Source organism: Clupea harengus, chromosome 18, assembly GCF_900700415.2.
Source record: "Clupea harengus chromosome 18, Ch_v2.0.2, whole genome shotgun sequence".
Lineage (NCBI taxonomy): Eukaryota > Metazoa > Chordata > Actinopteri > Clupeiformes > Clupeidae > Clupea > Clupea harengus.
This window is the reverse complement of record NC_045169.1, coordinates 11,714,224-11,735,397: the sequence shown is the minus strand read 5'-3', so window position 1 is coordinate 11,735,397 and position 21,174 is coordinate 11,714,224. Positions and strand designations below refer to the sequence as shown.

The following is a 21,174-nucleotide window of genomic DNA, read 5'->3' as shown; positions in this document are numbered from 1 at the left end:
ATTGAAAATGCATTCTACAATATTAAAGAGATTCTTGTTAAATAAAGCACATCCTTTACAACCTCTCTTGAACTTGTACTAGCTCTGTTACATCAACTCTCTGTCTCTAGTCCTGTTACAGCTACTCTCTGTCTCTAGTCCTGTTACAGCTACTCTCTGTCTCTAGCTCTGTTACAGCTACTCTCTGTTACATCAACTCTCTGTCTCTAGTCCTGTTACATCAACTCTCTGTCTCTAGCTCTGTTACAGCTACTCTCTGTCTCTAGTCCTGTTACAGCTACTCTCTGTTACAGCTACTCTCTGTTACATCAACTCTCTGTCTCTAGCTCTGTTACATCTACAGGGACTGACAACTGGATCTCTTCCTAAACGTGACGTTTGATAATATCCACCACTTTAAGGAAAAAATAATGAATAAAAACACCTATGAAGTGTTACACCAGTTAATTCAGTTTCATTTGGGTTATTCAGTTCATTCTGCCAATTTGAGCAGTGGGTTTATTCCAAACTGAGTGCAGGCAGGGAAGGCGACATAAACCAGCATCACGCGGTTTGTTGGGAAATGTACGGCCGGGTTTGGAAGTCTCAGCGGTATAGATCGGAAAATAATTACAGATTGTGTCGAAACTGATTTAGATCAGCCTCCTCTCTAACATGACAGATGCTGCTCGCCTCGAGCAGAGCAGAGCAGAACAGGACTCTTTGTGCACATACGCGTGCGCCCTGACGCCCTGCTACCAGCTAGCATTGCGCACCACCAGAGTGACAGGAGTTGGTCCTCCGGGGCTCTTCTCCTCTGCTCACCAATCGCACCTCTCCTGGCCTCTGCCTTCCCCAGAGGGTGGGGGCCATGGTGGGGGTGACATGTCTCCCCCACACACATCCCCCAGAAGTGTCACTCCAGTGCAGGACACACGGGCACTGCTGCCTTCTCCGAACCCCCGCCCCCACCCTCATCACCCGATCCCACTACAGACTGCCACCACCCAGTCTGAATTATTGATTCCCCGTTTGGTGAATACACTGTTATGAAGCACTCATACTGTGTACCCTCATCCTTGCCATCTGAAATGAATTATGGATTAATTATCTTCTGCCCTCTGAGAGACATCATCCTGTTTATTTGAGATGGGGGGGAAAGCCACAGGAAAAAGTAAATGCATTGTGAAATGCATTATTCACTAGTGTGTTTTTGGCACTGTGAAGATGTAGATGTATATTGCTGAATGTCTTAATACGAGGTGTTTCATTTATGTGGTTACGATCTTCCTCTTGGTATCTCAAACTGTCTCACTACTGTAGGAAGATGTGAAGTAGCAGGTTATAGTTGTAGGTAGTAGGTTTCCCAGACACCCGTCTGACGTGTTTCGCTCTGTGTTCCTCTCTGCCAAACCCATCCTCCTTCATCTGTCTGATGATTTGTAAGACGGAAAAGGATACAGTGCATTTAATGCCATCTCTATGTTTCTTTGAAATGTCTTTATTATTAAACATAGGTGGTTGTATCACTTTGTATATGGTCTATAATTACTTGTTGATCAGTTACTATTACTGCCATGTACTTTTATGCTTAAGGAATACAATTAGGTCGTTTCTGATAAACTGATGGACACACTGGTGAAGTTTCTTAGTAAGAATCCAATTCTTACTCCTTTTTAACTCATGAATCCCAAGCCTCGCGCATGTACAGGACTCTACTAATCTGTTCCTGCTTTGCGGGTTCATCCTCATAACCATGGTTCCTGTTCTCACTCCTTGTTCCCACAGACCACCAGAAGCTGGAGAGGGAGGCTCGCATCTGTCGCCTGCTGAAGCATACCAACATCGGTGAGTCCCGCTGTTGACCTCCTCGCATGCACGCACGCACACACCACACCACCTCCTCCACTCTGTACTGTGTACCCTGGGATACATATATACGGCATTTTGTGCTCAACAAATAAAAGTAAAGAAGTAAAGCGTTGTCAAAGTTGCATACATTGATGATTTGCCCATTGACAGCCGCACATACTGTACCTACCAACACATACATTATCACAGTTGCATGCGTACACACACACATACACATACACACACATACACACACTCTCACACACTCCCTCACACACACAACCTCTCTCTCTCTCTCTCTCTCACTCTCACTCACTCACTCGCACACACACACACACACACACACACACACACACACACACACACACACACACACACACACACACACACACACACACACACACACACAGACTAAACATAATAGATTTTCTTGAAAATTCATTAACACCTTCCCCACTGCTTTAGGGTATAGTGTTCTGTACTGTACAATTTCACTGGAAGGCAACAGTGGCTCAGAAATGTGTGTGGAAAGGTCACTAGTGCACTACAGTATGGCACAGCAGAGCAGAGCAGAGCAGAGAGGAACATGAAAGGGGGCAGATTGAATCCAGCCCAGCAGTGTGATTGTGTCCACCCTCCAGCGCTCACCAACATATCCGCATGGAACGTTGTCATCTGAGGACTTCCACGGAATGGGACTCCCCTAAGCCCCGGGAATAGCACTGCATATCATACTGTTAATTTGTTCATCGTTTGTAACTGATATTGATATTCAGTGGACATTTTTTCAATTCATATTTTTTCGATATCAAAAATGTATATTCTTCTGTGTCCTTGTGTTCAGTCTGTTTCACATGCAGGCTGTCATGATCATTAAAACTGCAGCAGTGTGTCTCGCAGCCATTGGGCAAATTTGGCAAGGGTCACCCACCCACATATAAACATACACACGCACGTGCGTACACACAAAGACGCACGAACATTCATGTCATCCCTACATTAAATAGGCTTTTGAAAATAAGCAGTCTTTGAAATGGCACAGGGCATGCCTAGCAACAAAGCCTGTTATTGCAGATTTGAGATAGGGCTTGAGGTTGGGTCGGGTGTACCTCTGCATCCGACGGCTGTTCCCTTTGTTTGTCGCATCAGAGCAAAGGCTCATGGGTAGGGATGGAGGTCGGTAGCAGACAAGCGTGGGAGGGCGGTACCTCTAATTAGCACTATGCTAATGACACGGCTTCACGGTGTGGGAAGGAGAAAATAGGCAGTGAAAAAAAAAAAAAAAACATGTGGAAACGACAGGAGAATAGCTCATGAAGCAGCGGCACACGGCTGGAACCGATACCAAGGGAGCTCTCCATTCAGTAAGCAGAGCCACACATGAGCATGTTTATTCTCTCCTCTGAAATCTGGCTGGATTTGTCAACAGATGGAAGTGTGAGAGAAATGCACCTGATCAAATTGTCGGTATTCATTTTAGCAGTGATGACCTAAAATATTTATCTAGATATTTTCTACCAAGGAAAATCCTTCAAATGGATTGACACTGATAGGGCTACATTCTTTCCCCTCTATCTCCCAGGGCCTAGCCCATGGTGGGGGTTGGGGTAGCTCTCCACTGTGTGTGTGTGTGTGTGGGTGTGTGTGTGTGTGTGTGTGCATGGTGGCCTTTACTCACTGCATAACCCAGCCGCTGCTGACCGGGCCACAGGCAGCGGTGCATTGGATCAATGGAGCATGACCTGTTAAACATTACAGGAGGCAATGCCAGTACAACTCCAGCTTTTACTAGAGGCAGGGAGCCGAAGGTTTTGCTCAAGTGATTTACGATGCGGTGCTGTAAAATGGTGTTTGTGGTCTTTTGGATCTGGCTTACAGGCATGGAAAACGGGGGCTGTGTTGCCTGCCCGTTCTACTCCCACTTTTTGGGAGAGGATAAACAGAGAATAGACGCAAGCCCAGAGTCTGTTTTACATGTGCACTCCAAACTGCGCTGGAAGCAGACAAACACATGCAGTCAGATATGCCACAGTTTCCATGGTGCGTTTTATGGACGTTTTAGTGGGTTGTGATCAGGTCACTCTATTAGGGAAAGAACAAGTAGCTTTTAAGATGATGTCAGTTGAAACAGCAGAGCACCCAGTCATTAAGATAACAGCGAGGGTTTAACAACATGCCTGTCATAGTAATAATGCCTTTGGCATTGTGTTTTTGACAACAGATGGTTAATATGGTGACGTAGTTCTATTCACAGAAAGAATTACGTTGTCTTTGAGGTCATGACAGTAAAAGTCACTTTCAGATGAGATGGGAGTGTAGACACAGAAGAGATATTATAGTCCCATCAGGGAAAGGGAATTCCTCTCTCTTTGTCTGGCGGTGTTGTCAGGCAACACCCTGTTCTTCTTCTATTCCCTCTCCCCAGCTCTCTCTGTATTTCCCTATTTCTTTCGTCTCCAAAGGTCATGCTATCTCATTCTTCTCTGGGATTACTTGGGGGAATCGTTTTATCTGGTACACACATGTTGAAACACACACACACACACACACTCTCACTCTCTCTCACACACACACACACACACACACCTCACCCTTTCTCTCTCCCTCTCTCTCATTTTCACTCTGTCTTTCTTACAAACTCTCTCTTTCTATCTCTCTCCAACACGCACGCACGCACGCACACACGCACGCACGCACGCACGCACGCACGCACGCACGCACGTCCTGTCTCCTCACTTCTGTCCTGTCTCTCTTCTGTCCTGTCTCCTCTCTTCTGTCCTGTCTCCTCTCTTCTGTCCTATCTTCTGTCCTGTCTCCTCTCTTCTGTCCTGTCTCCTCTATTCTGTCCTGTCTCCTGTCTCTCTTCTCCACAAAGATGAATTACACCAAGGCATGCCCTGTATGTCGACTTCAGTAAGGGGTGTATGAACTCTGCAGCTTTGTTTACATCCAACATATTCACATTTTTAAGCACATTCCTGAAAATTTGCTTTTTCAATTTCGATTTTATGGAAATTTCAAGCATTTCTGCTCTGGATTTCTCTGGATTTCCTATTCAAATTCAAAATCTGCATAATAAAGATGAATTGAAACCCAGCTTGTATATTTTGTAGAGTGAGTTCTAAGTTCTTTTCGCAGTACCAAAGACAAAACTAGACTGTGAATCTGGCTGGAAGTCTGAACATGGCAATGCAAACCCAATCATGTATTAGCGTACTTCAAAGAAGAAGAAGTTAGTTTTCACACTGTATACTGTGCCCATAAGTTCTAACCCAGTCTCGCCCATCTAGAGACATCACAGCTTCACTCAGTGATGACCGACTTTCATAGAAATGCTGCGTTTGAGCATTCTGTTCTGTGGTAGCAACTCGTAGTCCCTCATTACGGTGAAGCTGTCATGTCATGGTAGCTTCGAGATGTAACATGAAATGGTGTATGGAAAGGGTCAAAGAGCCCCAGCAGTCCTCTGAAAAGAATATAATATCAGTAATGGATGAGTTTTCTTTTGATCTTTCCCTCCTGCTTGCCTATCCTATACTTATTTAGGTATGGGCTTATTCTCAAGCAAACACACACACACACACACACACACACACACACACACACACACACACATGCACGTAACCATGCATGCACACTATACACACACCCTTTCAAATACAGAGTGCCCCGAACAAAATGTAGTGGATTTGTTTTTGTGCAGGGTTGATTTCTAATCATTCATTCACTTCCTCCCTCCATCTTCCCTCTTCTCCTCTCCCTCTTCTCTCTCTCCCTTTCTTTATCCTCAAGTGCGGCTTCATGAAAGCATATCTGAAGAAGGATTCCACTACCTTGTCTTCGACTTGTAAGTAATGTCTCCTTTTATCTCTACAAACACAGCGAATCTTCTCCCGTTGTTGTTGTTCTCTACCATACACACAGCATTGCAGAGATTAAAAGCCCAAATACATTTTCCAGTCAGATGAGCCCACAGGTAAAGAGCCACCTCACAGATCAGAACTGTTTAAATAGTTATAGTTTAATAGTTTTAGTAGTTTAACAGTTATTGCACTCCTTGTGAAAGGACCATGGCTATTTTTACAGCAGGAAAGAACAATCTAGAATGCATAAGGGATCTATGACTTGGTTCCAGAGAATAATTCCATAAGAATCCACTTAAGCAGCTTGCACACTGCCCCAACAAACACCAACATTCTCCAACTAACGCCAACATTCTAAAGTTGGCAGTTGTTGGCAGTAGTTGGCATAGACATATATACATAGACGCCCCATTGTCTGCTTCAGAACGTTGCTGCGACGTGCCAACTCGCCGCCATCTTGGGGAGGTAATGACTGGCCAGTAAACACATGCAAGTGAATGGGGGAGCTCCTGCTTTTCTGGATAAAAAGCACTATAGCGTTTACATTTCTCAACCGATTTCATTGATTCGTTTATATATTGAATGGTTTATGATCTACGAGGAATAAAAAAAAAAAGTTTTGTCTCCATGTTACTTAAAATCTTGATAGTAAGGCTGTAAATCGCCACAGGCATATGTACATACATCATATATGTCTATGATAATCGCTGCTAGACGCTCACTATTCTTGTGCTCCCACAGCTCATTCACTTTGAAATACGGAAACGAAATCTAAATGATCGAAATAGTGCTTCTTTAACTACTAATATTGAATTTGACTATCATTGAGAAAAACGGAACAGAATCTGCAAATAGCCTAGCATAGCATACTCAAACTACTGACAGAGGAGGCAAATGTAAACAACCATCAAACACCTGCTTTCTATATTTTTATAGCAGTGAAATACACACATTCAAATATACACATTTTTGTACATATACACAATTTGATATAAGCATGACCAAGACCATGCATAGTTTTCTTTGCCCTCCGTTATCGTACCTTTTCAAAACTTTTCTGTTAGCCATTTCTGATATGCAGTAGCTATGTAGATACTAAAGCTATGTTCGTTTATTGTTTCCATGGTAACAGGAGCCGTCTCCGTCTTCGCTTTTCTGTTGGCCATTTCTGATATGCAGCACACGAAGGTATGGATAAGGAGGATAACGGAGGGCAAAGAAAACTATGCATGGTCTTGGTAGTGAGGTGGCTCCTTGGAATGAGTTTCAGTAAATGGCTGAATTGATGCGGCTCTCCTGTTTCGTGTAGTGTTTTCACATACAACATTGGTAACCTCCGTTATCCTCCTTATCCATACCTTCGTGTGCTGCATATCAGAAACGTCTAGCAGCGATTATCATAGACATATATGATGTATGTACATATGCCTGTGGCGATTTATAGCCTTACTATCAAGATTTTAAGTAACATGGAGACAAAACTTTTTTTTTTTTATTCCTCGTAGATCATAAACCATTCAATATATAAACGAATCAATGAAATCGGTTGAGAAATGTAAACGCTATAGTGCTTTTTATCCAGAAAAGCAGGAGCTCCCCCATTCACTTGCATGTGTTTACTGGCCAGTCATTACCTCCCCAAGATGGCGGCGAGTTGGCACGTCGCAGCAACGTTCTGAAGCAGACAATGGGGCGTCTATGTATATATGTCTATGGTTAAGAGGGTGTGCAGAGATAACAACCCACCTTTCAACTCTCAGTTGGGGGTATAAAGCTTAGTGTTTAGCAGTGTTGAGGAACGTGTTTTCTTTGTGCTGTAAAGGTGTAATTTTGAACCAAGTAATTTGTCACCTTCCGGAAGACTTTTAAATCAACTGCCTTTTGCACTTACGAATGAAACATTGAGGTGCACCTAACTAAAATGTCTTCTGAAAGGTCTTAATCCTTCAGTTCAGGAAACTAGCCCCAGTGGACTGGATGTTGTCATTAAGATTGGTCACAATCTACTGCCTTTGATCAATGTATCTCTGGATCGGTTCATAGTCACCCAGTATTGCCCAAGTAATCAGTCACAGCAAAATTCATTATTTGCGGTTAATTATTGAACAAATGTGTCAGCAACATATCAGCTTGGTGCATTTATCCAATTTCCTAAGAATCTATGATGTATGAGTGGTTTGCATTGTAAATGTCATATATACAGTATCAGTGTCATCAGTGTCATATATACATTGTTAGCATAGGCTTTCCATTGCCTCATAACTGAGACGTGAAGGAAAGAAATGCAAAACGTAGCCGCAGTGCAACAGACTCTTCCCCACCTCAGTGTGTGAACAGGCTTTTAATGACCGTGTTAAAAGAGCTCTCAACATTTGGAGGTCCTTTCCTATGTACTTGCCACTTGTACAGACAGGCAGAGGTGAACTCGTGAAACCATTAGTGGAGGCTCTCTACTTCTGTCCACCTCTCTCTGAAGGATGGTGTCATCTCATCGCCTCCCTATGTTCCCCCTGTGTTGCGTTCTAACCTTTGAACTTTGACACCAGAGGTTTCTAATGGAATTCGTGGCTGTCTCACGAGCTTGTGGCATCCATTACACAGAATTATTACACTGGTTCTGTGCACGGTAGCTGTATATGATTTGTGGGTATGTGTGTGTGTGTGTGTGTGTGTGTGTGTGTGTCTGATGTACAATGCATATATTACCCATTACCCATCTGCAGACATACGGTACATACAAAACTCTGACAAGCGTGTTATATGAAGATCCACACAGATCCACACAAAAAATTTTAAAACAACATATGCACAACCTGCAGTGTTGTCACTCACACTCAAAACCCCTCACCACCCTCCCCCATCCCCCCTAATACACACACACACACACACACACACACACACACACACACACACACACACTCTCTCCAAATGAGGTTACAAAATCAAAGATAGTGTTTGTATTTAATATGACAGTGATGAGGTGAGTGGGCTCTCTGCTAATTACGTTCCCAGTGCCAGCAGCTGCAGCTGTCAGGGCCCAGTGCGTCTGAACAGGAGTCTTAGCGCTGTTTGTCTGTCTGTCTGTCTGTCTGTCTGTCTGTCTGTCTGTCTGATATCTGTCTCTTTTAAAGCGTGCACTGTGCTTTGGTGGGTTGGGGGCTGGGTGGTTACTCTTCAAACATCTGTTCACCTGTCTACAGCATCCATTCATACTCGGCCAAACTAAGGAAACTAAAGAAGAACACTTATATGGTACTTGGCCAAACTAAGTAAGAAAGAAGAAAACAGGACTTCAGGAAAGGTCAGGGGAAAGAAAACATAAATTATAGCTTGCTGTCTGGGTTTTAGTGCAAGAAAATGTCTTCCTGTATTTTCTGAATGTCAAAACTTCACTCCCATGTCCTCCCATCACTCACTCACTGTTGAAAACGCCCCAGTGAGCCGGGGGAAAATGAAAGGCAGGTTATATTTCTGTACTTTTTTAATTGGGTCTACCGGAGCAGCCTGTCGATCACACATGCAGGTCTTTTCTCTCCAAAGCCACTGGAGCTGAGAGCCGCGTGTATGCAACAGCGTGAGTCACAACTCTGTGAAATGCAACGGTTGGTCAAAGTGATGGGGAGGGAGAGTCGACAGGCTGCCCTCTGGTCTCTCTCACTCTCTCTCTCTCTCTCTCTCTCTCTCTCTCTCTCTCTCCATCCCGCTCTCTCTCTGTCAACTGGCTTTTAATGGAAGGCCCAAAGGCTATTGCACCGTGGCCATTTCATCACTTGAAGTGCCAACGATTTCCGAACCTCTCTTATTCATGAGGGCCGTCTCGGTCTGGGCTGAGTGCTGGTGTGGCTCGCCTGGTGTGCGTGGGCAGCTGTGCACTTTTGAATCCGGCCAACCTGCTCTACTTTTGCTCGATCCGTTTCCCAACACTGAGCATATTCTCAAAGGAGCGCCGTACTCACTGAGGGAGTCTTTCATGCACTCAATTAGCCAATCGATAAAACTCAGACCGATTTGCTGCTCTGACTAAGACTGTAAAAACATGTCCTCAATGAGGTGGGTTTAACCATTAATTGGATTTGTCAGCTTTTTAGCAAGGGCCGACAGTCAATCAGTTCACGCATAGCCCCTGCTAGAAACGGCCGAGTTGCCAAGTTGTCTGTCCTCTAGATGATTGTGCCATAATTCTGGCAGACTTCTCTTTGTCAACAAAGTGAAATGTGTCTGGCAGAGCTATCATCACTCTCAATCCGCTCCTTTTTTTGTCGTCTCCTGTTGCTCATTTGGTGCAGATGGCACAATCTCTTCTTTGAGAGGATCATTTCACTCGCTCTTTGTCAACCTCACCCATTGTCAGCTCCTGCATTCCATCTCTGTCTCTGTCTCATGTCAGCTCTGTGTCTGAATCTCCTTCCCTCTGCAGCACTTATTCCACCATTCATTCACTCGAAAATCTGGTGTCAGAGCAGAACATGCTAAAGTCATCATTTTTAATGGCTCACTAGTAATCAGCACAAATGACGAGCACAAAGTTCATTCCTCTCTCTCTCTCTCTCTCACAAGCACCTCTTCCTAGAGATAATGAGCCTGCCAAACTGGGTTGCTGCATGGGGGGTAACACTGAACTGTGCTAGCTCAGACTTAAATGGCTAATACTGGATTAGCTGTCTGGAAACAGAAGAGACGAGACGGTGAGGTTGAGAGGTGAGAAGAGGGAATGGCACAGGTCTGTTTTTTTTAAGTGCCATGACTTTTACCTGCTACAGCTGAACGGTGCATAAAGTGTGCAGGAGGAATTACAGGCCTGAGGACTGCCTTTAGCTTTCATATGAAGCCCCCAAATGTTTAATTTTAATATAACCTGGCATGCCAAATACATCACTCCCAACATTTCAAACGGCAAGTTTTTGATTGTGTTTTTGAAAATGCTTTCTCTGCTGAAGAACTTCAAGTGTTACTCTGCTCCGCTGGTTTTGACGAGGCCACTATGAGAAGGGTACAAATAAACAGCCATTAATATGGTGGAAATGAGAAGAACCACTGCAGGCTTTTTATACCTCCTCTGTCTGAGACCTGACTAAAGCTTTCTTCTAGCTGTATTTGTTTTACCAGGGGACACAGTATAATTCAAGTGATTACTAACAAGTTCGGATTTTTCGAACACACTCTGTGTTACCTGTGAGCTGTGATTTTTAGTCCGGCAGGAATATGCAACGTCGGAAACTTTAAATTATTAGGAATGAACCATGTTTTATTAGTGTGTTAGTGCGCATCAACCTCCTTGATACAAGTAGTCCTGCTGAAATTCACATTAAAGGCAATGGCATCATGCCTTTAAAGGCCAAAACGATCTCTTGTTAGTGAGAAGAGGTGTATAGATAACAGACCATTTATCTTTCGAGTCTGCTCTGGCCTGTCGACATTTTGGTAAAAGCCTACTTACAGACACATTAGAAGGTCCACATGCATTGCAAATACCCATTTCAAAGAAATGTGACTTCTGTTCTGTTGGACCACACTTGACAAGTTTACTGAACTGTAGGTTATCATAAGCCGTTTCGAACAGAATTAGTCGTACACATTTGACGTTATAGTTTGTGATCTTTGTTTTCGCTTTAGGGGCAAGTTATCTGCTATTCTATTCAGTGCCCTAGGGTTAGGTTAGAATCATTACTGGAACCATTACAATGAATATACTCCTATTTCAAATCATGAACACTAAGTCAGAAGAAGAAAAAATGGGGTATGAATCCTGTCAAAAGCTGCTCCAGCCTTACACATCTATGTTATTTGGCCAGTTTGCCTCACAGGTCCAGCAGTGTCACACCCTTAATTACATTTTTTCCCTTTTTTTTGTGAGCACAGAACCTGTCCTTGTGTTACGTCTCTCCTTCAGTGCAAATTTAGACCACTAATTACACTTGCTTTCCCAGGTTTCCTGTGGCTCAGCGGAGTCCATGCCTGGAATTAAACTGTCTCATTTTCTCCCCATTTCTAGAGTCACAGGAGGAGAACTGTTCGAGGACATTGTTGCCAGAGAATACTATAGTGAAGCCGATGCCAGGTCAGTGCTGCGCACACAACAATAGAGGAACTCTTCCTCTTTAACCGATGAGTTTATACTGTTTATCATCTGTGTTTGGACTTTTATCCTTTAGTGTCCCTAATAAGTAATTGTTGAACATCCACGTTTTTTTCACATTCAGCTGTGTTTGAATTTCTTATATTTCTACAGCCTTGTTGCCTACTGTGTTGAACTCTCTGTGTCTCTTTTGCTGTTATATTGGGAGCCGACTTCTAATGTCTGTTTTTGTTTCAGTTTTTCCTGTGTCTGTCTGTCTTCTCTATTTCATTGTATGTCTGAAGGACAGTATAAACTACTTGTTATAAATATGTCCTCTGATTGGAGATTGCTCACATCCAATAAGAAGGAAACAAAGCCACTTCTTCCGGGTGGACATTTGACATATTTATGTTATTTAAATTGATATATGAAAATGCATTTCCCAGAAATAAAACAATAAAAGAAATGTAATGAATAAAGGAAAGTAATTGTAAATGGCTTTTAAAAAGCTACCTGTAGTGAATTGAGTGAATTAGAGAGTTCATTTTTGTCTTTTTTGATTTACCTGTCTTGTTTTTTTTTTTCTGTGTGGCGGCTTGAACTTTCTCCCTCTCTTCTCTCTGCTTCTGGCCTTGTTTCTCCACAGTCACTGCATACAGCAGATTGTAGAAAGTGTAAATCATTGTCACCAAAATGGCATAGTGCACAGAGACCTGAAGGTTAGTACTTGCTCCAGGGACGACACGTGAACATGTGGGTAGCCACATCTGGACAAAACGACGAACAACCGACCACTAGCATCCTCCCTCCCTCCCTGCCCGCCTGCCCTTCCCCCTTCCCTCCTTTCCTTCCGGTCACGGCAATCACTTACCCTTGACCTCTTCCTTGATACCCCCACCCACCCAAGGGCTGTTAATACTCCATCCACCCAATCCAGGGAAGGGCTGAGGCATGATTGGGTTTCTGGAGGGTGGATGCACAACCTGACTCACAATCCCCTACAAATCCCCAGAAGCCGAGGCGATATGCATGCAGCATCTCTTTTGAGTAGTTCCTGCGTGAAACTGCTGTGCGGCCTGGTCTAGGGGTTCATCCTTTGGGGGTTGGGGGTGTGGTGTGGTGTGGTGTGGTGGGATGACTGGGCAGGAGTGGATGGTTGGTAGACAAAGCACCACCCTCCCCCCACTTCGTCCCCATCCCCACCTGCCGCCACCCCCAGCCCCCCTGCCTTGTCTCCCCAGAGTCAGGCGCACCGAAGCCCGCTGAGTAAGCACCACTTCTGTTTTGAGACCTGGGGGAGAGTGGCTGGAGGTGGGGGGGGGGGCATGATGAGCGGTGATGTGTGAGAGGAACCACCTCTCCCATTGGATTATCATGGTCATATAACCATGAAAGCACAGGCTAAAACACCTGTTCTATATTTACACTTGAAGAACATATTACGGTGTAGTTATCATTTTTGGCAATGAGCCCTTATGTGTGGATATTCCTGTAGACAGCCAGAATAGACTGAATTGGCATACCCAGAGGAAGCAAATTATTTTTCCCTGATCACCATCATCATCATCATCACCACCACCAGCCTGCCACCCCACACCAGCAGAGCTCCCTCCCGGGTCTCAATGAGCGTGCACAGACAGTGAGTGTGAGCTTGTCACTAACCCACTCCCCCTGCTGTTTGCATGCAGTCATTGCATTCAGCAGATCCTAGAGGCCGTGCTCCACTGCCACCAGATGGGTGTGGTCCATCGCGACCTCAAGGTGAGTAGAGACGCTGGGGTCCCCAATGAAGCCCTTCCTCCTCCCCCTTTCTCTCTCTCTCCCTCCCTCTCTCTCTCTCTCTCCCTCTCTCTCCTGCTCTCTCTCACTCTCTGTACTATCTTCCTCTTCTCCAACTCTCTTTTCACCTTCCGACCTCCCTTGTTTTTCCTCTATCCCTTCCTCAAGGTCTTTAACCCACATATTTGCAAACTAGGGCTACATTTGGTCTGTGACTGAACTGTAGAATGTAGAATGAGGCAAGGATGTTTTTTGTCTTTAAATCAATTATCTCCACCTGTTTTTATAGTCTAAGGGACCTCTACATTGTTGTCGTTTCTCTTCAAAGGGCTATTTATCAATGTATTGACTTATCAGATCTCCAGCTTTGTGCACACATCGACCAGATTACTGTGAGCACAGATATTTTACAACCGGAGGTGTTTATTTAACAGTAAAAAAGACGGAGATGTTTAAATTGGTTTGCGCCTTTAAGATGCCAACTCCCCATGCCTTCGCCAGCTGGCACTGAGATATTAGCGTCGTAAGTTTTGTCCAGCAGACTGTGAAGGTAAAACTTTGTTTAGTCGAGTCGGGGAAATGGAGCAGAGCCTGAGCAGAGAGGTGTCGACAGACTCGACACAAACCTGGCAGCCAAATTAATTCCAATTAAATGAGACTCAGAAAATAGTGCGACAATTGAGAGCCTTGTTGAACGTCCCCAAGCAGTCATAGAATTATCAAGGCAAGGCCACTTACAGCATTTAAAATCTAATAAATGCACATGTGCATATACTGAGTTGCGTTACCTTCTATATTATTTTATCAGAATCGTTTGACATTCCAGTTGTTGTAGTATTGGCTGATAGTGTTAATAATCTGATGCACGATAACCAAATGTCCTTCTAGAGGTGTTATCTTGTTTTGGTTGACCACCTAGACTAAATCTAATCTATCTAAGCCCTCTTTAGTCGCTTTATGATAATGTGGAGTGTCCAGATGGATTTTGAGGGTTTTAAGATGAACAACTCGTTACTGTGCACACCAGTCCAAACCTCCCCGCGGCCAAGGCGAGTGGTGAGGCCCTAATTTGCCAATCAAATGAGGCAGGTGCAGCCAAGAGCTCTGTTTCAGCACTAATATAATGGGCCCCCATGTTTGCATACTGAAAAGCCTCTGGCTCTGGTCATTGGTTCAGACTCCCCAGTTGCCATGTCTACAAACACACACACACACACACACACACACACACACACACACACACACTCACACACACACACACACACACAGATGCACATGTATAATGCACAACAACAAAACAAATGTGGAGCGAAATGAACAACACATGAAAGGAGAGGCGCCCATGAATGGATGCTTCGTTTGACATTGTGTGCTCAGTGATCGTATGGACATCTGTGACTAAGAGATAGAGCGCGCACACACACACACGCACACACACACACACACACACACACACACACACACACACACACACACAGAGACCTCTGGTTGCACACAGTTTTTTTGTGAATTCTCAAAACAGCCACAATGGGATATCATTAGAACAAAAGCCAAAGGTAACAAATGAACAACATTGTCATGAGCCTAAATTAAATGCAGGAATCTAGATATGAGACATTGCTTTCCCTCCCCTCTCCCCCGTTCCCTATACTCTCATCCTCTACTCCCTCCCCCTTTCCCTATACTCTTATCCTCTCCTCCCTCAATTTTCTTTTCCTCTTCCACTTTTCTTGTCCAGCAATACCTTTTCCACCCAGCTGATCTACTGATTCTGTGGCTATTTGACTCTGTGGTAGACAGACAGACAGACAGACACACACACTGTGTCCTGAATGGCTTCATGGTGTATGAAAAGGAGCCTTACTGTGGTTTAGTGACAGAAGGAGATTTTGTAAAGATTCGAGATACTTCTAAAAAGCACTGAACAGTAGCATAGCTCTGAGGGATCAGAAAAAGAGAGACAGAGAGACAGAGAGACAGAGAGAGAGAGAATCTTGATCACAGCATTAATAGTCGGTGGCCCACCCAGTGTAATTACTTCATACAGCCCTTTATACATATGATTCAGTTATGCTAACAGCATGCTAACATTGAAACTGAACGTAAACCCTGCTAATGGGGCTAATGTGAGTGTGGATCCAGCTCCTGCTGCTCTGTAGGGCAGGGGAGAGACAGCAGAGACTCTGGGGGCCAGTATATGTCATGAGCATAGATTATAACCTTTCACTTACAACTAAGAATGAGTTGCTGATTCTTTTGCTTAGAAAGGAGGAATGTTGTCTGAACAGGTAGTATAAAATATATTTTGAAATAGATTACTGAATCTGTGTAAAAAAAACACAAGGTTACAGGAATGTGGCTTGGCAACTTGGCTGAGGAGAAGGGGGATAACTCCTGTCTTGTTCTGACATGTTTTTTCCCTCTGTGAAATGTCAGGAATGATTTGAAAAGGGTGTGCAGTTGGTAATTTAATCTAGATCCTGGGGTGAAGATTTGCTACTGTAAGGGACATCTGGCTTGCAGAAGCAGGTTGTAATTTTCCTTGCAGAGTTCAGTTTTGTCGGTCTAGAACCCAGCTGCTCAGCCACTGTAGTTTTGCATTATCATTTGGGGTAATTATTATTATCTGCACTTGCTTTTAGATGATATTTAAAATGGAAGCTCTGTGATGTTTCATTATGAAAAAAACATCCACCGTAATTATGCCAAACCCGGCCTCTCACAGGAATAAGCAGCTACTTCCTAATTCATTGTTACTCTTCTCTCTTTTTTCTCATTTCTTTCTTTCTTTCTTTCTTTCATTCCTTCTTTCTTGTTCTCCCTCCTCTCTGTCTGTATATTTATTTATCCTCACAGTTTCCTCTTCTTGTTCTCTCTTCCTTATAATTCCAAGCTTCAGGTGGAAACTAAGTGTGGGAGGCAAGATATATACGTTGACGGGAGTCCTGCCGTGACATAATAGAAAGCACAATAGGTCGCAGGGTTGTTGGGTGGGGGGCTGGTGGATGCACTGGGTGGTGGGGGGTTGGGGGCCGGTGGATGCACTGGCAGTGGCTGCATGGCAACAACTCTGGCACACTCTTCCCCCATAGCATGTTAGCCCTCTGAACTGCACGGATTGCGATTTGAATGCCCTACTAACTGCACTGTGAAAAATCGGTCACCGTAGGGGTATATTCACTGAGGGCCACTGGAACGAGAGGCACTTTGTTGTAATACTCGGTTTAATTGGCAAAGGCTTTATTTCAAAACCCTGGGTGCTGTATCTGTGGCACAATTGTAAAGGTGTATAACAAGACTGCCTTACCATAAGCGTGGTCCTGCATATTCTCACATGGATTACTTCATCAGGGTTTTGTAGTAAATCTTTGGATTATTCTCAGTATTGCAATAATTGACACTAATGGGAAATGTAAGCCATGCACTCTTTAAATACACCCCTGTGACCTCTTTTGCATGGAATGTGCCTTGCTGTTCCCCTGACAGCCAAAGTTTAACTAGATTATAATAGCACCGAATTGTGCAAAGACCGTGATTTGTTTTACACAGAAAACACACACCAATATCTGTATTTGTCACATGTCTAAAGAGGTCTCCTTATGAAATTAGTTATGTCATTTTCAAGTATGTACACATTTTCATCCACACATTATTTCCTTATCACATAGAGATATATATGGTGTTTCCTTACCGAAAAAGGTCTTTAGATATTAACAAATACAGAACTATTTACCCAGAATCCTCCTGGTCTCTTCCGCAAAGCCCAGAGAGGTTATGCACAGTTCTCTGTAATTTTCAAAGCCTTTATATAGGCAAACAAGAAAACAATACATCATACATGTTGTTAGGACTTCAAGTATGCTGGTTAGTTGTCCCTGAGTTTCTTGAAGTAGTTTTAAACATGAATGTGCATAACCTTGGAGCTTTTAGGGAAATATGACCTACATTGTGTACCCTCAACAGTACTGTTAACTGATAGTGATTAGTGTAATTCATGTAGGTTTCTTTGCTATTAAATGTAACTGTGAACATTCATGTGTTATGGTACAAACAGATTGCATATATTTCACAAACAATCACGTAACTTCATATAGCATGAAGGCAAGGGCGGCCTACTCTGGATGAGCACCATTTAAACCCTGTCTGTCTCTCATCTGTGGCTACACAGCCTGAGAATCTCCTCCTGGCCAGCAAACTGAAGGGAGCCGCGGTGAAGCTGGCGGATTTCGGCCTTGCCATCGAAGTGGCGGGGGAGCAGCAGGCATGGTTCGGTAAGTGTCATCACCCTGTCCGCCTCTCAGTCGTCTCATCGGTCAGTCACCTTGGCAGCCAAACAAAATGGAACCAAAGAAAAAGATGAATGGATATTCTATAACTCCCTGAAAAGGCATCATGTTCATTTTGGACATTGAGTGACAGCTCGGAGATTCATAACGTGCTGCGCTTGTGCACCGTGAAACTCGGTTTCCATGGCTTTGTGGGGCTGTTGACAGATTTCACCACACTAGCAGGTGTAGATAGATGTTTTCCACTACACTGTCCATCGTCCACATAGAATTGAAGGAACCATTATGATAATTCCTTGTGGTACAAGTCACCTTTTTCTTTTGCCCCAGTACCCAGACAATGAGTTTGTGTGCCTGCAGTCAGGAAAAAAATGACTGGTTATTTTAGAATTAGGCTGCATTCCTGTGAAAAGGAAGACATACATAATTTCCCTCAGGAGGACTTTCGGGGCCACTCTTTAAATACAAAAAAAGAGTGCTTTAATTGCAGATCGTGATTCACAGCTCCAGACTTGCCTATCAATTCTTTTAAGCAGATTTCATCTCCCTCTCCTAATTCAAACTATTACAGTTATTCTTGTTTCTAACTTGAGGGCAACTGCTGGGTCTCTCACCTTTTTAGTAGTAAAAAAATTGCTATTACTTGTCTCTGCGATGAGGAGAAAAAAATGAACGTAACACTAAGCATAACGGTCCAATTTGACTGTGCTTCTTCAGGAGGTTTCCGTTTCTTTTTGATGTGGTCGAGTAAAGGTTTCTCTGCTGTGACACTTCCACAGGTTTCGCCGGGACCCCAGGGTACCTTTCACCTGAAGTTCTGAGGAAAGACCCCTACGGGAAGCCTGTCGACATGTGGGCCTGTGGTATGTACCTCTCAGTCCATGCACACAACACTGTTCTGGTGCGCACACGGTCAGAAAGGGCCTTTGGGTTTTTAAGACGGACACAGAACCCAGGCTAACACTAATGACCTGTAATAGAAGGGTCAGTAATTACACAGTGCAACTTGGTAATCACATTCCTCTCCTTAAAAAGCGAGCACGTCGTGACAGGTCACATGACCCCTTCAGAAATGCTATCAGGGACACATTTTTAAGGCAGTTTTAACTGTGTGATGCGGATACTAGCACATGAGGACAGATTTGCTTGACTCAGAAATAATAAACATTGTGGCCTAAAACCTGAAGTAGACTTAGACCTGATTGCTTGCTCATGGCTCACGGCTCCATGCATATATCAGTGTGTCTCATGCGAGTCATTATTGTCCTTGACCGTTTCTTTCACACCCACACTGCCCACCCATGTAGGCACCAGGCCAAGAGCCCCCCCCCCCCAATCTACTGCATGAACTTCAGAATCTGACAAATTTTGCACTTATGATGTGAGATGAATCATAAGCATGCTCCTCCACTGATTGCATTACTCACACTTGGTGAGTTTGCCAGTGTAGTTCTCTTGAAGTCAGAAAAAGATTAATAAGCAAATAAGAATAGTATTTCTTGTGGTGAGTCTGAGCATGTGTGTATATGCATATGTGTGTGTGTGTGTGTATTTGTGTTTTGTCGGTGCCAGTGCTGAGTGTCAACGGTTTAAATGTCACTTTACATTCGTCATGCAACCGCAGAACATTACCTTCCCTTCACATTTCCTGAGTGATGTCTCTCTCTCTCTCTTTATTTCTCTCTCTCTCGCTCTCTCTCTCTCTGTCCAATCGGCAAAACCGCTTGCGTTAATACCTCCTATCCCCTCTCGACCCTCCGACTAGGGCTAGCCTCCTCCTCCAGCATCACCCAGGCCTCAGATGTGTAAGTGGGTGCTCTCTCAGTGCACTTGTTGAGGGACAAGGGAGGATAGGGGATGGGTGGGGCTGTACTGAAGAACAAAGAGCCTGTTTGTCCACATCTCCGCCACTTCTCTACCAAAACCGCTTGGCTCATGCTGCGTCTGCGTTTCTTCTGCGGCCAAGCGTCCTCGTCGCCCGGGTGATGACGGCAAAGTCATAGAGCCGAGGAGAAGAGATCAGAGGGCCTCGAAACCTAGACGCTACGGCTTGGCCATATATTACACTGTTCTTGTCTGTTCACAACAGGAAAAATACCAATGACTCATGCCTATGGGCGGCACCCATTTTTGATTGGGCTTGTATTGAGTGTTTTATCAAAGAGGGTGATATGATTAGAGACTGCGCGGAAAGAGGCCTTTTCATTCATGTGGTTAATGATCCATATTTAAGTGTCTGCTCTCTGAGACACACACCATTTTTAAACAGGAGAGACCAGAGAAGAGGAAGCAGGTTTAGCATTATCTCTATCCAAACACAGATGGTCAGCAGAAACATACAATGCAACAGGTCTTACCTGAACACCATTTTGTTGAAACAGTTGTAGCTGTAATCCCCCCACCCTCTCTGTCTCTTTCTCTGTGCCAACCCCAGGTGTTATCCTCTACATCCTGCTGGTGGGCTATCCTCCTTTCTGGGATGAGGACCAACACAGACTCTACCAGCAGATCAAGGCTGGGGCCTATGATGTGAGTGAGAAGAACCCTGTCTCTGAAGCGCACACACACACTTTCTCTCTCCTTCACACTCTTTCACACTCTCTTGTCTGTCTTACTTGCTCTCTTTAACACACATACATATACACATCGGTGCAGATGCGATTTTTGAACTGGGGGGGACGCTAACATCGCCTAATCAGCTGTGCAGAGTTATTAACTGATGATTGTCGCCTGATGTAGGGAGAGTGCCATCTGCGCCCCTGCATATACACACCCTCTCTTTCTTTCTCTCTCCCTCTGTTAAACTCTCTTTCTCTATCCCTCTCTAACACACACACACACACACACACACACACACACACACACACACGTTTGTAGAGCATTCTACAAATTATGCATAAACTGTGAGCCAAATGTCTTGAGGAAATCACCTTATGAAGTTATAGACCAAGGACACTCCACACATTTTGTCTGCATTCAACACCGTGCACCCTAAGTAGTGCATGCAGAGAGAGAGAGAGAGAGAGAGAGACATAGAGAGAGACATAGAGAGAGACATAGAGAGAGACAGAGAGAGAGACAGAGAGAGAGACAGAGAGAGATGGAGAGAGATGGAGAGAGAGGTAGAGGTAGAGGTAGAGGTAGAGGTAGAGGTAGAGGTAGAGGTAGAGGTAGAGGTAGAGGGACATGGAGATGGCAGTAGCCTATGCCATTGCCTATGACTGGCTCCTTGCCCAAGCCTGAGACAGATTGTGCCAACTGAGATCTACGCCAGGGACAGCCCAGTGGCTCATGCCCAAGTTGGCACCAGTATCTAAGCACCTTATGCTCTTACATAAACTCCCGAGAGAGAGAGAGA

General features: G+C 44.2%; 1 protein-coding gene across 14 annotated transcripts in view; it reads left to right on the top strand.

Moving 5' to 3' along the window:
- The window catches only part of LOC105907237 (calcium/calmodulin-dependent protein kinase type II delta 1 chain), an 80,157-nt gene that overhangs the window by 41,202 nt on the left and 17,781 nt on the right, over positions 1 to 21,174 (top strand). For 9 of the 14 annotated variants that reach the window (XM_031585340.2, XM_031585346.2, XM_031585343.2 and 6 more), the window contains exons 3-9: positions 1,768 to 1,827; positions 5,623 to 5,677; positions 11,686 to 11,751; positions 12,398 to 12,470; positions 17,699 to 17,801; positions 18,596 to 18,679; positions 20,251 to 20,345. In XM_031585340.2, coding sequence (XP_031441200.1) covers positions 1,768 to 1,827; positions 5,623 to 5,677; positions 11,686 to 11,751; positions 12,398 to 12,470; positions 17,699 to 17,801; positions 18,596 to 18,679; positions 20,251 to 20,345 — 536 coding nt within the window. Of the gene's footprint in view, positions 1 to 1,767; positions 1,828 to 5,622; positions 5,678 to 11,685; positions 11,752 to 12,397; positions 12,471 to 13,439; positions 13,513 to 17,698; positions 17,802 to 18,595; positions 18,680 to 20,250; positions 20,346 to 21,174 lie in introns of those variants that run through there. The other 5 variants (XM_031585341.2, XM_031585345.2, XM_031585349.2 and 2 more) reach the window with 2 other exon arrangements.